Source organism: Tenrec ecaudatus, chromosome 13 (genome assembly GCF_050624435.1).
Source record: "Tenrec ecaudatus isolate mTenEca1 chromosome 13, mTenEca1.hap1, whole genome shotgun sequence".
NCBI lineage: Eukaryota > Metazoa > Chordata > Mammalia > Afrosoricida > Tenrecidae > Tenrec > Tenrec ecaudatus.
In genome coordinates this window covers 36,186,449-36,204,547 of record NC_134542.1, presented here as the reverse complement: position 1 = coordinate 36,204,547, position 18,099 = coordinate 36,186,449, and the positions used below count along the sequence as shown (strand labels likewise).

Genomic DNA, 18,099 nt, shown 5'->3' with positions numbered 1-18,099 from the left:
ACTTCCCCAGTGATTTGCCTCGGTGTGGTGGGATCAGGTCAGGTGCAATTCCCACACTGTGTCTCCGGTGCTGTCCCCTGTAGCGCCCTTAGTCACTGAGGGGCATCATGTCTCATAGTAGGGCCAGCCATGTTGTTCTCTCTGTGGACTGGCTTCTCTACTCAGGAACATCATCCTCACGGCCTCGTGGGCCAGGCTGTGCTCCACTCTCTCCACCTCCCCCTTCATCTGCTCTCGTGTGCTCTGATCAGATATGTCCATCTCCCAGAGCTGCAGAATCAATGTCATCTTTCGAAACAAATTCTTCTCGGGGGAGGGGCAGGAATCCATTAAATTTTTGGTGCTGGGGCCAGCCTCCCAGACCTCCCCACTGGTTCCCTACTCCACACCGGAAAGTTGCATTCACACCTTGCAGCACTGGGTTGAAGTCTGATCCCTCTTTCCCTGTGGAGATATAAACAATACCCTCCCCTTGGGTGGGTTAGTGCCCCTTAGAATACAATCTTTCATGATAATGTGTGATTATATTTTTTAATCTCATTTGGTTCTGTTGTAATATCTGTTTCATTTCTTATTCATAGAATTTGTTTTTTCTCATTCTTTTCCATTATTAGATTTGCCTGGGCTTATCAACTTAAACTTTTCAAAGACCCAAATTCTCGTCTTACTGATATTTTTTCTATAGTTTTTTTAATTACTTCTTCCTTGATCTTTGTTATTTCTCCTGTAGTAACTTGATGGTTTGTTTTGCTGCTTTTTTCCCAATTGTTGTGGTTTGTGTTAGGTGTTTAATTCTTCCTGCCTTATTGGTGTAAACCGCCCTCTGAATACTGCTTCTCCCGTGTCCTAAATGTTTTCATTCTCATTTGTTTGAAGGAATCTTTTGATTTTATTTTTTTTAATTACCCATGTTATTCCATGCAATTATCCCATGCTACCGTAACAAATAAAGTTTAAAAAAAAATTTTTCCATGGAATACCATCAACATCTTTATTTAAATTATTTGGGTTTGTTTTCAGGACCCTCTGGAAACAGAAAAGAATTTTGCATCAATAAGAACTTCCAAAGTAAAGATTACTACTAGTTTTATTTTATTTTCAAATTTACATTGTGTTACTTAGAAACCGTCATGGTTGATTCAAAGAATTGTTTCAATCCAAAGACATTTCTAAGAGAATTTAGATGGAAAATCCGTGGTCAGCAGTTTAGTCATGTAGTAGAGGGACTTAGTGGAAGAGAGCCTTTGTTAGCTTACAAAAGAGTGCCTGGGTGGTTTTGAACTGCTGACCTTTCAGATCACAGCCCAATGCATAACATTACCCCACCAGGGCTCCTACTAGGGCTTAAGGGACTCTCAACACACTAGAAGGAACTTCGATGAATGCTTTCCTCCAACATACCAACATTTTCAATCTTATGTCTAATGCCACTTTGAACCTTGGCAGTGAAGCTTTTTATAAATAGCTCAAGTTTTGCATTCAATTTATGTATTTATTAGTTAACTGTTTTGTTAATAAAAGTAGGTGCTACCAGTGGTCAGTAACTTAAAGTATTGGGTTATCTATTCTGTGTCTAGGCCAAAGCAACTTCATGAAATCCCAGCCTTTTACTGTCCTGACAAGAATAAGGTGAATTTTATTCCTAAAAGTGGCTCTGCTTTCTGCCTCGTCAGCATCCTCAAGCCACTCCTTCCCACACCAGATCTTACCCTCAAGGGCTCTGGCCACAGCCTGACAGTCACCACTGGCATGACGACCACCCTGCTGCAGCCTATTTCTGTGGCCTCCGTGTCTACAAACACAGAGCAAGACCGAGTCTCGCGAGGAACGAGTACAGTCCTGCCTTCAGCCTCTCTACACCCACCGCCAGAACCAATCGAGGAAGCGGAAGGGTAAGTCCCAGTGCTGTGTGGGCATGGTTCTGGGAAACTGAGAACCTCCTCAGATCACTTGATTATGACGGCATCATGTGCTCCCACTTGGCTGTGATGTGCTCCAGCTTTCCACAGTGACTGTGCCAGTGAGGCTCTGAGAAGAAAGCAGCCCTCTGATGGCTCTGCCCTGCTCATGAGGGTCAACCTTCACTTCTGAGGCGGTTTCCTCCTAAAGCACGGATTGGAACAAGAACGGTCTCATTCTTTACTTCTGGAGGGCTGATATCCCATTGCTTTTGTTCTCAAATTAGACTTCTTTTAAAAAAAACAACTGATCCCTGCAACATGAGTCCTGAAGGGAGACATGAACGATGCTGCAAGAACCATCTTTTATATGAAAATGACTATTTTATAATACCAATGTTGCATTTCTGAAACATAGCAAACAGGATGTTGAAAAGATTCTTTGGTGGCCTCTGTTTCTTGTTTCCCTTTCTATATGTGTGCTTTTCTCAGCTGTTTTCAGCTTTGGGACCAAAGGGATTAATCGTTGACATTTTCCCAGCAATCTTAAACTCACGACTATGTTCTTCTCCCAAACAAGAATTAATAGGTAAATACATTGAACAAATATATAAAAAAGAGATAAAAAGCAATATTAGTACATTATGTGATTTATGTTTTTGATGTCAGAAAGTTTGTGCTTTGGGTAAAATGTTTGTGAAAGATGTTTTTTTCACCACTTCTGTACACATTTCATCATGTGGTCAGAAGAAATTACAGTTCAGAGATAAGTGTGTGTAATATGTTCTCACCTGTCATTGGAACAGTGAGCCAAAAGGAAACAACCCAGTGTTGATCACTAGCTAGGAGTCAGGAGCCCCTTGCGTATTCTGCGAAATGTGTATCACATGATCTCCCTCTTCTACCACAAAATGTCATTCTACCCTTAAACATCACTGTATCATAGCCCTCAGAGGTCCTAAAATGGCTGTGCATGGATTCCCTCCTTTGCTTTTGTGGTGGTGGTGTCTTGTGGATTCCGTCAGGCTTAGTAGTTTGCCAGGAGTGTAATCCATTGAATAGCAGTCCGTAGCCACAGAATCTCGTGACTGGCATTTTCTTTATGGTGGCTAGCACTGAAACTCATTGACCCCAGATGTTGATAGCTTCCCTCCCTCCCCCACAGCATTCCACATAGTGGGGAAACAGACCAGGAAAGCTTTGGAGCATAAACAAAAGGCACCTTTGAAAAATTCCTACAATTTTGAATTTGGGTTCATCTTAATGCATCACTGCCAATATCCCATGATAAACAGGTATTTTGTTTCTGGGTGTGTGATAGTGACATTAGGGAGCAGCTCTTTTTAAAAAAATGAGTTTCAGCCAACAATGTTGATAAAAAGCATCCTTTTGAGATTGTCAGATAATTTTACTGTACTAGGCAGGATAAAATTTATTTCTTAAGAAAAGCAATACTGCTTTTGATGGTCAGCACCTCCGTTTGTCCCAGCAAAGCTCACTGAGGAAAACCTACTGGGAGAAATAAGCCTTCTCAAAGGACTGCCTTACATAGTCACGCACCTTTGAAACATCTATGAAAAATGTTCCCTTTAAGTTTAAAATAGTGATAGACTTAGGTAAGTCAGATAAATGCAAACGCTTCAATAAATCTGTTAGCTTTTAGTTTGTAAGGACTGGCAAATTTTGCTCTTTTCCATCCAAAACTAATTTACTTAGGACTTTACATTATGGGCTCTAAAATAAATAGTAAAACCAGTTATCAGAGTCTGACTTTTCTGTTTGGCAGGTGTTTTGAGAATTTCATTTATCTACCTGCTCTGTTATTGTGCTGTCTCCTATGGAGCATCTGCTCTAGACGGTAACACTGAAGCCTGTGGAGTTGGTGTGAATAATGGAGGAGGAGGTTAAAAACAAACTTTTTTAAAAAAGCCAAATCATCAGTTTTAGGATGACCTGAATTCTCTTAAACTCGTGCTCTTTTTCTTGCCGTACACTTTGCTTCTATCTCCATCCCTATAAATCACAATGGTGTTTTCCAACCAGAATGCCACTTTGTAAAGAGTTGTTCCGTTCACTAGTGGTGCACGTTTGTCTAATTCATACCCTTCTGTGGAGGTCTGTATATCCTTCATCTAAAGTTACTTAAAGTTAGAATGGAAGAACAAGTTTAAGATTCTTTATTAATAAAGTCTTAAAATAGAACTTGTACTTATAATTTTGGGTTCTAAAGAGAATGTAAATTTGCAAGTAAATGAATTATATGACCACCAAATGGATCCCTCCGCTTTGGGAGCAGTAGAGCCTGAGATTTGAAAAAGAAAGAAGGTACAAGGTACGAACCACCCTAACTGCCAGTGCCAAAGGGCTAATTTTTAAACATATAAGCTTTATTGCAGTCTGAAAAAAACTGACTGTAGCTCCATTCAGTTGTTTTGTTTAACCCTTAGTTCACAGCGATCTGTTCTCAGTAGAATTGGTAATACTGTGTTCTGCAGCTACATTCTATATTATTGTGTTACTTTGTAGAAGACTGTATAGAAGGAAAAAGACAAGAATAGCTTCAATAGGAATATAATTTAAATTTTTTAGAAATTTAGTTCCATGGCAGTAAAAGAGATGGGTGGCATGAATCTGTCAGCAAAAGAAGCTATTCTCTGGTTATTATTCACTTTGTCCATCTCAGTTTTTTTCTACCTTTAAGATAATTTCTTCTTGTGATGATAAAACTTCTATAAACTTACTGTTTCTGATCATGACTAAGTTTCTTACTTGTCATGGCTTTTGTGAACAATTATGTTCTTTAAATGCCCATTTTCGTCCTCTAGTTAATGTGGTGAGAATGAATGACCAAAATTATTTTGGACCTAGATTAATTTTGTTTATATTTTATACTTATGACCGTGACTCAAGTCAGCCTTTTAGAAGGTGCTATTGCTATCTGTGGAATAACTAGCACTTGAAATGACTTTTTTTAAAAAGTGGGTTTGTTTTTAATGGCTGGCTTTTACTGGAACAAGGCATATGAGAATGACAGAATTTATAACCTTCTGTATAGCCAAGATTAAGGCTAGGTTGTCAAGATTTTATTTATTTTGTTTAAGCAAATAAATTTGCCACTACTGTATTTACTTTCCTATTCTTGAGATTCATTCCTTTGTGCTTAGAATTTTGATGTCTCAAAACCAGACCAATGAAAGTGCTGGACTTGCAAAGAATATTTAACACCGCACTTTAAAGTTTAAGTTTTACTCTGCCTAAATTAATAAGCAGAGCAGTCCTGAACAATATTTTGTCAATACAATCATGTTGGATATAATTTATGTTTTTTTAAAAAAAACTCTACGCCTTTCATCTCTGTTGAAGCTGTCTTTTTTAAAAGCAATTTTTTTAAAATTTGTTTTTCTACAAAATCCCTCACCTACCCACCCAAACAGCATTTCCAGTGGTGATAAATATTGTTGCTATGTACTTATGTATTCCTGTACCTGGACACTTGTTGCTGCCTCACAAGAAAATAGAACTTTTATCTTAAAAATAAAATGTCTGTTCTTGAGTTTTTTTGTGTACTTTTATTAAATTGCCTCAAAATTCAAATTCATTTGCTAGCCTGAAATAACTTATAAATAGTATTGCCTCTTTCACAAATTGACATACAAGTGGGTTGTGTTAAGGAGATGGATATCTGAATATAATCAGTTAACTTATATGGCCTCTCAGTTTCTCTGACCATGAAAGTACTTGATCTTTCTCATAAGTTCTAAGCAAGCACTAAAATATAAGCACACACACTAATTTATTAGCACCTTACAGTTGGTTGTTAAGAGATCATTAACTTGGGGTAGTTTCTAAAGTTCATTCTAAAGTGTGTACAAAGAGGTTTTTGGGTTTCTGTATTAGTAATTGCTTCTTGCTAATGCAGCCATATTCCTTCCTCCTTGTGAAAAAGGTTTATATGACATAAGCAAGACAGTTATTAAGATTGAGGGATTTTAGTCTCTACTATACAGTAAAGCTGTTTAGCTACTCCCTAATGAAGACGACACTCCATTTAGAAAACAGGGACATATTTTAAATGAATAAAAGGTCACACAGCTGTCAAAAGGGGTCACTAAATTACTTTGTCAAAATTATTTTATTTCTGGGAGCAAGGTTAACCCGCATTTAAGGATAACTAATATGTTTACATTACAATTTAAATTCATTTTTACAAATTTCATATATAATTGTTAAATTTAATCAAATGTAAAGCACCATTCAATATGGCACATACTGTCCTATTTTTTCCCTCAGTCTCTTCCCTCCACCACTAAATATTATGAGATCTGTAATCATTAATTTTTATATCAGGTTGGGTGGGATTTATCCCCATTTAAAATTTTTCCTTCCTTTTTTTGACTTTGGTTCAATAATACTAAATTTACACACACATACATACAACACTTTTAGGTCTATCATGATCCTTTCTCTTTGCTTGCTTGTTAGTGGTTGTATCTGAAATATTACAGTATCTGCCAATATATGGGGAAACTTCAAAACATTTGTGGATAAAAATGGGATTAAAAGGTAATAGAATTTTCCCCAAAAACTTTTCCGAGCTCCTTCACATGTCAAATGCAAGTTGTTGTTGTTTTTGCTTCCTTGCTACGGTTTGGTGTGCTTTAGCCTCCATTGGAAGGTGGTGGAGATAATACAGATCCCCTTCTTATCTCTGTGACTTAGTGCTTCAAGTATGCATCTTGAAATGAGTTCAATAGTTCCAATCAGCTGTTTTTAATAAAATGAAACAATAGAAAACACTAGGCCACACTCATACATGAAAATATGTTTTTGGTGTAAAAACTTTTCTTATTCAAGGTAGCCAAGTGGAAAAATTCCACTACCTTTCAAGTTTCTACAGTCTTTTTGAAAGTCCTTCTGTAGATCCACGCGTACAGATTACAATGTCATGTAAAATGTATTCCTTACTGTGGGTTGTGGTCAAAAAAGATTTGAAGAACATTGCTCTATAGTAAAGCCTGTGTGTCTGCATTCATCCATTGTCTTCAAGAACAGGTGAGACTGGAGATTTTGAGACATTGTTTTTACTTTCCTTTGAATAAGTATCTTCAAAGTACAGACATTAAAAAAATAACCTTTCTCTTTAGTGAAGTATGGCACTTCCTCTAGCAGAATGATCTCCATATTCTATAATGATTTCATTGTATATACTAGTATTGATTCATTCTGCTGAATCATTTTAAATGTTTTGTTGTATTTTAGGTGAACATATATACAACAAATTAGGTTCTCATTTAACAATTTTTATACAGATTTTCAGTGACATTGGTGACAGTTTTTACAATGTGTTGGTATGTCCTCATTTCCATTCCATTTGTTTATTTTCCATGAATCTAGCTCCCCTGCCCTTCCAGTACAGTTCCATCTTTGCTTTTGAGTAAATGTTGACAGATGGGTTTCCTATGATTAGGAGAATGTTTTACTTGCGAGTGATAATCATACCCTACAAATGATGGCATGAAGCTCTGGTGATTGCTAACCCAAAGACTGGCCGCTTAGCCCACTAGCTGCTCAACAGGAGAAAAGAGGGAGCAACTTCTGGGAAGATTCTAGCTTTGGAAACATTGTGTGCTCAGAATCTGGCTTTAATCACATTTGTGGTAGTTAAAAACTTAGTTTTTGAGGAAAAAGCTATAAAGGTCATATTTTAATCTCAATACTTTGGTAGCCCCATTTCAGAGAGCAGGTATTAAAATGAAATTACCTAGATCATTTTCATACTCCTAGTTATGTATGGTTATCCATGCATGATAAAGGCGTGCTTTGTCTAGGCTGGGGTGTTTTCTCCACTTTTAAATGAGTCTATTACTATGAATCGAGAAAAAGGAAATAATGCCTTTTTAAAATACAGACGGGAGGTTTGAAAATCTTACTGTTAAGCTGACCTATAAAAGCAAACCGTGGGCTCCTTTTGGTAGGCCCTCTCTGGCTGCTGAGTGCAGTCTCTGCACCACTGAGTTATGAACCACATAAATAAGTGACAGGGACAGTTTTCCTTTACTTTCCACTCTTCTTTTAAATGGTACAAGATGGACAAGATTGTTTCATATTGGATATATGGATGTGGCTCATTTTGACTATTCATTTTCTCCATCAGTGATTCAGGTTTTCTTTGCTGTCATATTGTAAACTATTGTATATTTTAAATGCATTGCTTGAGTAACGAGTTAAAACTATGCTTTTTATTAGTTATTGCTTCTGAAGGCTCAACATTTTGACATTTGATATGACAATATTGTATTTTGCTACTGAGAGTACTTACAAAGAGAACGTGCATTCCGTTACTTCCCATATCTACATGGACTAAGTTAGGAAATAATCTAACAAAAATATTTAGTACCCCAGTTTTATTTCCTTTCTGGGGTATCTTTAACAAGCCAATCCAGCTTTCTACTACAGTCCTTAGGTGAAGCCTAGGTTTCTGATGAGGAGAATCAATAATGGATTTGTGTCTACCACTTTAGTAAATATACACGATTTATATGCAAGAAGTTCATAAAACATTAAATGTTGAAACTTCCTTTGTTCTGATGCTGTCAGACTTCTAAAAATAAGTTTTATGAAATATTTATAGTTGAAATAAATACTTTTTCAATGTTCAAATACTGAAACCTATCTTGTTGAAATACAGTTTGTTTCTAATCCTAATCAGAGTTGTTTTACAATTAATGAGGGTCTCAAAAACACAACATTACATTGATCAGATCTTAATATTATGCTCTGGTATTCCTGCCTATTCTATACGGTAGAAACAAGTAAATTTGAGCTCTGTGATATTTTCCTTATGTAAAATACATTCTTATTCTTACATGGTATAACATACATACAACCCATGTAGTATAAAATGTTTTAATTTTTAAGAGATGTTCTCAATCTACCCTTGGTTCAGGTTACTTGGTTTACTTATTACTGAGTAGATAGTCCTACATTAAAACAAAATAACCAGTCTACCTTTTGGTTATGTGCTTCCTGTCCTCATCACCCTTTACTGAATGTACGGTTGGATTCTCAATAATAGCAATCTAGGTTTAACGTAATAGAATCAAATTTTTTTTACCTAAATTAAGTGATTATCAGAGAACATCTTGAGGATATAGGAAGTTACTTAATAACAAAGTTTACAGTGTAGATTTTAAAAAATGAGTTGTTAGGCCTGTTAAAGTTGTAACATAATTTGCTTAGGCAATTAAAATGTTTTTGGAGTTAAATGGCAACTACATGATGTGTTGAGCAAGAGGAAGTGTAATAGAAAGGAAGACTTCTATAAAAATTCTGTATGTATATATATGTTTTTTCCTTTGAGAACCTTTGCTCATAAAAACATTAAGGGTATTGTCATTTCATGTTCATAATCGGAAATCGCTCTGGCTTGGAGAGACTACTGCGTTTCCTATGCACTCATTGGGGTATTTTTTGTTTATATATCAGGGATTGCTCTGCGTGTTTATGAGGGTTATCTTTGACCTAATTTATTTGTAAGGCTATGGATGGAAAGAAAAAATAGCACAAAGTTGGCATGCTTCTGAAGTACTCAGTCAAAGTAGAGAGCATCAGAATCATTAGGGGTAAGGAATTTAGAACACGATTTACATTCATAATCCTTTGTGGTTGAATCCTGGCAGAACAATGATATAGTGCGTTCTGAGAAACTTTAGTGAATAAAATTTTTTAAAGTCCTTCTGAAGTGGTAAATAACAGCTTATTAATACTGAGTAAAGGAGCTAAAATAAGCTTATGAAGAGATGTAGAAGACATACTCTTATGACTTGTGCCACAGTCCATGTTTCCTTCCAGCTTATCTGGTACTTGGGTTTCTGGAGAATTTGTGGTCAGATCCTCGTTAGTCCAAACTGCTGGGGATGAGAAGTAGACCTAAAAGATGTTTTTCTGTATACATTGATTCAGACATTAGAAACAATTATCTTTTAAGTATACCTGGTTAGAACTAGGAACACAGAAAGTACGGACTTAGGTTTGTCGTATACTAAACCTAAGACACCTGGAATAAAAAATGGCCTCAAACTAAAGGCAACAAAATAAAACAGGAAATTTAGTGATAGATGTGTGTGAACAGTGGCTATATTTTCATCAGCTTACACAAACCCTTTTAACAAGTTTTTGCTTAGTGACCACACAAAACGGCAGATCCTAGCACCTGTGCATGGCAGGGAGAAGAGCAAATATAGGGCAATCCTACTGATCATGAAAAGCTGTCTCTTTCTGCCAGAAAGTATTCCAAGTTAAATCACTTAAGGAAAATGGGGTAAGTATGCACATATTAACAAGATGTTTTAAACTGCCCCACCTACACTCCCACCTCCCCATTCAGGTAGAGAGTTCCTGGGGAGTATTTCAGGAATACTGTTGCTACTCATTAGTATTCCCTCCCCATTTTCTTTTCTGATAGACTATGAATAATGCATACTATCACAGCAATGCTTGGCCTGAAGATTCCTATCGTAACAAATTCTGGACATTTTTTGTGGTTTATGAAATGGAAAGATTTTTTTTCTATTTCTACAGAGGATGGGCTTAGTAAATTAACAGATTTCCCCACGAGAAATTTAATGTTGGAATTAAAGGATTGTGGTTTTGTATTAATGAAAAAAGCTAGGTAAATACTCAATTTTAGGTTGCAAATGGAGAAAATCCAGCACTCAGTTTCTCTCTGATTTCATTAAAGCAAATTGAGTTCTCAAATCTTACTGTACTTTTTCTAAGACTAAGTTCTTCGGGTTCCAGTTCTATTCTCCACAACAGTTCATTCCTCTTCACATTTTATAAAATCCAACTCAAAACTGCAACCTAGCTGACATGCTGGTCTTCTATCCACGTACAAAGTTCTCACAACCAGCAAGGTAACTTAAAGATGAAAGGCTTTCCAGAGAAATAAAACCAACTTCTTGTTGACAGAATTATTCAGTAAATTTTGGTTTCTTAACTATTTTGGAATAGATTGTTTGTTTCCCATGTATTATCAAGAGTTGCAAATCCATGATTAAGTATATGCTTAAAATACTCAGATGTGGTCTTTACTATCTGCCTAATGTTGGGTGACAAGTATTTTGTAAACCATGCTTTGTGTGTGAGTACAATATAAACTTTTCCACAAGGCAATATGTTGCGAAATTGGTCTCAAGGCCATTGAAGTGACATTATAACTTCAGTCAAGCAGTAAGAAGTTCATCATCTGAGTGTCCAATAGCATCTGGGTTTGAAAGTGGATCCAAGTCTGCAAATAGACTGAACCATGTTGACATATCTTGGTTACTGTTGTTAGGGGCTATAAAAAAGAAAGAAACACACATTAGAGTTACAGCTTTTTAAAAATTCAAATGCAGGTATGTTAGGCTTTGTTGAGGCGCCCATGTTTTAGTCTTGGCATGATGCTCTGAGAAGGGACTTAAGTCCAAACAAGAGTGACCAGGAAGGCAATAAAATTTTAGGAACATTCACATGTTTTATAAGTGGCTTTCAGATATGGTTTGAAATTAAAAGGTACCTTTATGTACTATATTACTGCTTAAAATCTGAGCACTAGGTTTGCAGAGGGCTCTGTTTTACAGTGGGCACTCTGAACCTGTTTTTGAATCTAGTATGCACGTGGACTCAGCCTCCACGGAGTTCTTTCTGACCCATTCTGAGCAATGCGAAAAGCTCTACCCCCAGGAAGAGTGTATTTAAAAGTAAATTCCTACAATTCTTCTAGCTATCCCAAAGAGTAAGGCTGCTCACTTTCATGAGTGTGCCCTTGAGGAAATTTGGATACTAGGGGTGTGTGTTCAGGAGTCCTAACCCAACTGCCTTGGTCAGAGGGCTCTGAACTAATTGAGTAAAACAAATTTTTAATAGTAATATTGTCATTATTTCACATATACAATTTAATCACCCAATCAAAAGTTGTGAAAATATTCTGATCTGCAATAGCATACATTTTCCAGTTATGCTCTCTTTACTGCTAGTGTAGTCCCCCTTGAAACTCTGATGACTTGATCTTCCACGAATCATGCTTTTGTGACAGTTCCTTGTTCTCCATGTTCAATTTTAAAGTGACTACATTTTTGTGAATCCTTCAATACCAGTATGGCCTCACACTGATGGTCACCCCTTATCTGGAATTGTCTTTATCTTGTTTTAAGATTTAAATAAATGGGTTTCTGTAAATTATATTTGAATTTGGGGTCTCATTTCTCACTTAGGATAGCTCCTACCAAGTAGGAACATTACATTGTAAAATCAGTGCTTAAAATCATTATTAGAAGAGCAGTAGTAAAAAAGAAAAAAAAAAAGGAGCAGTAGTAAAAATAGGAGACTTAAGGGGGAAAATATATCCCTAATTCTACCACTGAGTAAGCAAAGCAGCTGGACCGTATGAAGAAGAATGCGGCATCAGGATTGAAGGAAGGCTTATTAACAAGCGATGCACAGATGACACAACCTTGCTTGCTGAGTATGAGGAGAACGTGAAGCACTTGCTGATGAAGATCAAGGATTGTGGTATAGATTACAACTCAAAGAAAACCAACATCCTCACAACTGGATCATTGGGTAACATCATGGTAACTGGAGGAAAGATTGACGTTGTCATGGATTTATTTTTGCTTGGATCCACAATGTTCATGGAAGCAGTAGTCAGATTAAACAATGTGTGGCAATGGGCAAATATGCTGCACAAGATCTCTTTAGAGTGTTGGCAAACAGGGAGATTACTTTGAGGATTAAAGTGCACGTGACCCAAGTCATGGTATTTTCAATTGCCTCATATGCATGTGAAAGTTGGACATTGAAACAGGAAGACCAAGAAAGAACTGCTGTGTTTGAATTGTGCTGGGGAAGAAAAATTCAAAGTACCATGGACTACCGCAATGACAAGATCTGTCTTGGAAGAAGTGAGCCTAGAGTGCTCCTTAGAGGCGAAGGTGGCAACGTCTTGTCTTACATACTTTGGAAAAGTCAGGGAGATTAGTCCCTGGAGACGAATATCATTCTTGGAAAAGTAAAGGGGTAGCAAAAAAGGGAGGCCCTCAGCGATATGGATTGACACACTGGCTGCAACAATTTGTGAGGCTGGCATAAGATGGGGTGGTATTTTGTTCCGTTGTGCACAGTTGCTATGGGTCAGAACCAACACTATGGCATCCATCAACAACAATCCTACCACATTAACCCACCCAAGAGTTGTCTTTATGGTTTATGGTTATTTTCCCACATGTACTTTAAAATTTTTTGTCATGTTTATGGTTATACAGTATCTCCCCTCAGACTGCTTATTAATTACAAGGTGGATACCACTTTGAATGGTCAAATTAGAATTACTCATAAAGATTACAACTCAATGTAAAAAAAAACAAAATCCTCACAACTGTATCATAGTAATATGATAAATGGAGAAAGGGTTGAAGTTGTCAAGGATTTCGTTTTCCTTGGATCCACACTCAATGCTCATGGAAGCAGCAGTCTAGAGATCAGAAGATTCATGGCAATGGGGATTCTGCTGCAGAATACCTCTTTAGGGTATTGAAAACAAGGATGTTACTTTGAGGACCAAGGTGCTCCTGACCCAAGCCATGGTATTCTCCATTGCCTCATATGCATGTGAAAGTTGGACACTGAATAAGGAAGACTGAAGAAGAATCAATGCATTTGAATTGTACTGGAGAAGAATGGACTGCCAAAAGTCCTTCTTGGAAGAAGGATGGCCAGAATGCTCCTTAGGCTTGCAAGATGGCAAGACTTCCTCTTGCATACTTTGTCAGGAGAGGCCAGTCCCTGGAGAAAGGTATCATGCTTTGGTACAGTGGAGGGACAGCCAAAAAAAGGAAGGCCCTCAATGAGATGGATTGACATGGTGGCTGCAGCAATGGGTTCCGGCATGGGAACAATTGTGAGAATGGTGTGGGTCTGGGCAGTGTTTTGCATAGGATTGCTTACTATGGGTTGGAACCGATTGGATGGTACCTAACAACAGTAAGGGACAGATGGGTATAGCCTGCTTCCCAGTGTGAGACCTTGAGATGAGCACACCACCACCTACGCAGTATTCTAACAGAGAATGAATACGATTAACAACAGTGGGGCAAAAGGGCTATCTTCATTTTAATTGCCTGTCACCTGGAAGAAAATGAAAGGCTGTGGAAATTGTTCTAGATTAAATGGCTCTACAAAGTCATTGACTAAAAACAGTGACCCTAGATTAAACATAACTATCAGAATAAAATGTTTAATGGACAATCTGGGAACATTGGGAAACATGATACATTAGAGAAATGTATTGGGTCATTGTTAATCTTTGTAAGTTTAAACCATACTGTGGTTCTGCAAAGAAATCGCTCTATAAGAACAAAACAACCCTCTGCCATCTGATTAATTCTGATTCACAGTGGCCATATAGCACAGAGAACTATTTGTTAGGATTTCTGAGACTGAGTTTTTACGGGAATATGTGGCACCCTTGCCTTTCTCCTTTGGAGCAGCTGGTCGTTAACAGGTAGTAAGCAGCCCAGTAGTTAACCTGGTACGTCACCATGCCTCTTAGACCTTTCTTTGTTCATAGGAAAAACAAAGGACTTTGTGATTCATGTGTTCAAAAGAAAGGGCTTTCTACTCCTGTGTAAGTTACACTTGGAAACTCACAGGCAGTTCTGCGTCTTTTAGGATGGATATGAATAGGCATTGATTTGATGTCAGTGAGTTCAGGTTTTTGGTGATAACATGTAGGAGAGAGGTAAAGGGGGACTTTATAAAGCAAATATAATAAAGCATTAAAAAATAAGTCAGTCTGGGCAAAGAGTACACATGCTTTCCTTGTGCTACTTTAATGCAACATTTCTGTCTTATCTGAAATTCTTCCAATTAAAATGTTTCCAAAAGATTGACCTCCGTGAATAAAATAGAGGTGTATACACAGTAGGGAGGGAGGGGGGTGACCTTGAAAGGTTCATGGAAAAATTTCGTTTTTATGGCCACTCATACAGATATACAAAATGCACAATCAGACACGCTAGAAAATGTTTATATTCTTTAATACAAGCCAATTTTTCAAAGTACTATAAATAGTAAGTATTCAGTTTAAGTTATATCCTCAGACACTATGCTAAGTATCTGCAAATGTTTGTCAGCAGGCATCCTGTAATCCAACAGCATTTTCAGTTTGGACCAAGATAAACTGTAAGCAACTGAATCAGACACACAGCACACACACACATATGTGATGGAAACCAAAGACTCCGAACTCTGGAAATGAGTCAGTTACACCCTATAAATCAACACTGATGGAAGAAAATTGGTGACCTCCCACAGTAGGAACTTCTGTCGAGTAGGGCTGCTTTTCCCGCCCCATGGCAGTAAAGACTGTGACAGAACTGGTGCAGCCACCAGTGAACTGTAGGCTCCTCCCTCTTTGGCCCAGGAGTGGGCTGGGATGTCACTTTTGCTGGCACGTTGTTGTGTGGGATCCTGCCTAGCTGTCTAATGGCTGCCTAACAGGCTGAGGAAGTGGAACCTCCAGTAATGTCAACGCTTCCCTCTCCACAGACCGGAAGAGAGCAATGCCTGCAGACTAGCTGCCCTGAATCATCTGGGAATAATCAACACCGTTGAAGCAATAGGTTTCTAAGCGCCAAAGGAGAAGTGTTAGTTTGAAAGTTTTTTGCAAAAGTTAGAACTTTAAAGGCAAAGCTTTGTCCTGCAATTAGCAGATTCTCCCTCCCTTCAGTGAGTTTAAACCATGTCATAGTGACCCTATAAGCAGAACTGCCCCCGTTTCCTAAACTATCTTTTTGGGTACTGAAAGTCTCGGCTTCCTCCCAAGTGGCTTACCAGTAGTTTGAACTGCTGACATTATGGTTAGCAGCCCAAAGTGTAAACCACTACAGCGCCGGGGCAGATGAGGAAGTTCTATGGAGTCATTCCTCCACAATATCATGTATTACCCAGAAAAGAGCACTACCTACCTTGGAACTTGGGCAGTAGGTCGGACACTTAAATCAACCGTATCTATGTGAGCTATGTTCACCAACTGGCTGCCACCACCCATTCTCCAGGCCTGCGACAGAGGTGGAGACAGCATGCTCCTAGAGCTGACTGCCTGGTGCCAAGGATAGCAAGAGAGATCACCACCAATACCCTGTTTTGGTAGCATAGAAGGATTAGTGGTGGTCAAAAAGAAATTACATGCTAGCAGAGATCTTGGCATCTGGTCCCTGCTGGCTAACTCAAAAGGCCAGCACGCCCTCTGGTGGGATCAACCCAGTAACTGCACAAATAGCAATTAGTGTGGAAAGGGTAATAAGCAGTCCATGGCAGCCTCCATCAAGTAACAACAGCAATCCCGGGGCAGTGGAGTATCAGATAGTATCTGTATTCTGCTGTGTGTATTTTCCCCTTAAGTAACTGCTCTGGATAAGTCTCGACAGTCACATATTTTAGAAGACTAGGTCCTCAATAGTAGAAGAGGCTGTTAAACAGATGGACAATTTCAGGCTCCAACAGGGAGATGGGTGGGAGAAAAATTGCAATCCATGGGGAAAGAGTGAAAATGAAATGCAGAGAAGGAAGCAAAGAAAATCTACAAAACCAGAAGCTGATGCTTTGAATAGATCAATGGATTCAACAAATCTTTGGTCTGAAAAAGAAGATTCAAATCAGAAATGAAACGATATATTACAACCAAATAGAAATAAAAATCGTAGTAGCACGAACAATGGTATACCAGCAGAGTAGGTAACTTAGATGAAATAGACAGATTCCTTAGAAACAATCTACTAAATCTACAGCATCTACTAAACTGACTCAAGGAAAAATGGAAAATCTCTACACACAACAAATGATACAACTGAATCAGTAATTACAGACACACATGCCCTGGACCAGATGCGATCACTGGAGAATTTTAATAAATATTTAAAGAAGAATTGATGGCAATCCTAATCAAATATTTACAAAATACAGAGAGGGGGGTGGAGACACATTTTAATCAGATGAAGTCAGCATTACCTTGATAGAAAGCCATATGAAGACACCAGAAGAAAAGTACAAATTACCTCCTATGACTAAGTGTAAGAATACTGGCAAATAGAATCCAATAGCATATTAAAAGAAATAAACACCATGACCAAGTGGAAATGATTCCAGGAATGGAAGAGTAATTCAACATTTGATAAAATGAAGGAAAATAATTACATCATCATTCCAATTGACTCAGAAAAGGCAAAAACTCTTGTGCAAAACTCTTAACACCCTTTCATGATAAATTAATATTGAATGAGAGGAATGTTTCAATATGTAATGAACATTCATAAAAACTCCATAGCTAACATAATTTTGAAAGATTGGGAGATTTTTCTTCAAGATTGGAACAAAACAAGCACACCCAATCCCACCACTACTATTCAATATCATTCTGGAAATCCAAAACAAGAAAGAAAAAGTAAAACGATCCCTATCCCAAATGACATGGTCTTATAAAAAGTCCCAACCGGGGGCAGGGGGGGGGCGGGGAAGTCCCAAAGAATCTATTACAAAACTAACAGAGGATTTTGTTAAAACTGCAAAATATAAGATAAATCAACACAAAGTAATTGAGTTTTAAAATATTGCTAAAAAAAAAAGACCTAAACAAATGGAAAGACATCTGTATTCACAGATCAGAAGATTTAATTTTGTTAAGGTATCAAGACTGCCAAGTGATCTATAGATGTAATTCCTATGAAATTTCAATGCAATCCCAATCTAATTTTGAACAGCATGATTTACAGAAATGGAAAATACAGTCCTTAATTTCAAATGGAATTACAAGGAGCCCCAAATAGTCCAAGCAATCTTGCGACAGAGTGACGCAAAAGTACTCACACTTCTTGACTTCAAAACATTGTAGAAAGCATAATATTCAAAACAAGGGATACTGGTTAAAATAATAGACACATACAAATACACTGGAATTGAGTCCAGTTGGCAGTTGATTTTTGACAAGGGCGCCAGGTTCATGCATTGAGGAAAGAATAGTCTTGGTAGAAATGGTGCTGGGACAACTGGACATTCACATGTAAAATAATTATTCTGGACTATGTTATACTGTATTGGAAAACTCAAAATGCATCAAGAACCTGAATATAATTAGTAAAAGCATAAAATTCTTAGAAGAAAG

At 37.6% G+C, this 18,099-nt stretch overlaps 2 protein-coding genes across 4 annotated transcripts in view; one reads left to right on the top strand and one right to left on the bottom strand.

Moving 5' to 3' along the window:
* The window catches only part of FAM117B (family with sequence similarity 117 member B), an 85,636-nt gene extending 80,199 nt beyond the window's left edge, over positions 1-5,437 (top strand). For 2 of the 3 annotated variants that reach the window (XM_075529362.1, XM_075529361.1), the window contains exon 8: positions 1,578-5,437. In XM_075529362.1, coding sequence (XP_075385477.1) covers positions 1,578-1,896 — 319 coding nt within the window. In that variant the 3' untranslated portion in view covers positions 1,897-5,437. The remainder of the gene's footprint in view (positions 1-1,577) is intronic. The other variant, XM_075529363.1, reaches the window with a different exon arrangement.
* A 1,343-nt stretch (positions 5,438-6,780) lies between these two features.
* The window catches only part of ICA1L (islet cell autoantigen 1 like), a 56,584-nt gene continuing 45,265 nt past the window's right edge, over positions 6,781-18,099 (bottom strand). The window contains exon 12 of the mRNA XM_075529692.1: positions 6,781-11,238. Coding sequence (XP_075385807.1) covers positions 11,123-11,238 — 116 coding nt within the window. The 3' untranslated portion in view covers positions 6,781-11,122. The remainder of the gene's footprint in view (positions 11,239-18,099) is intronic.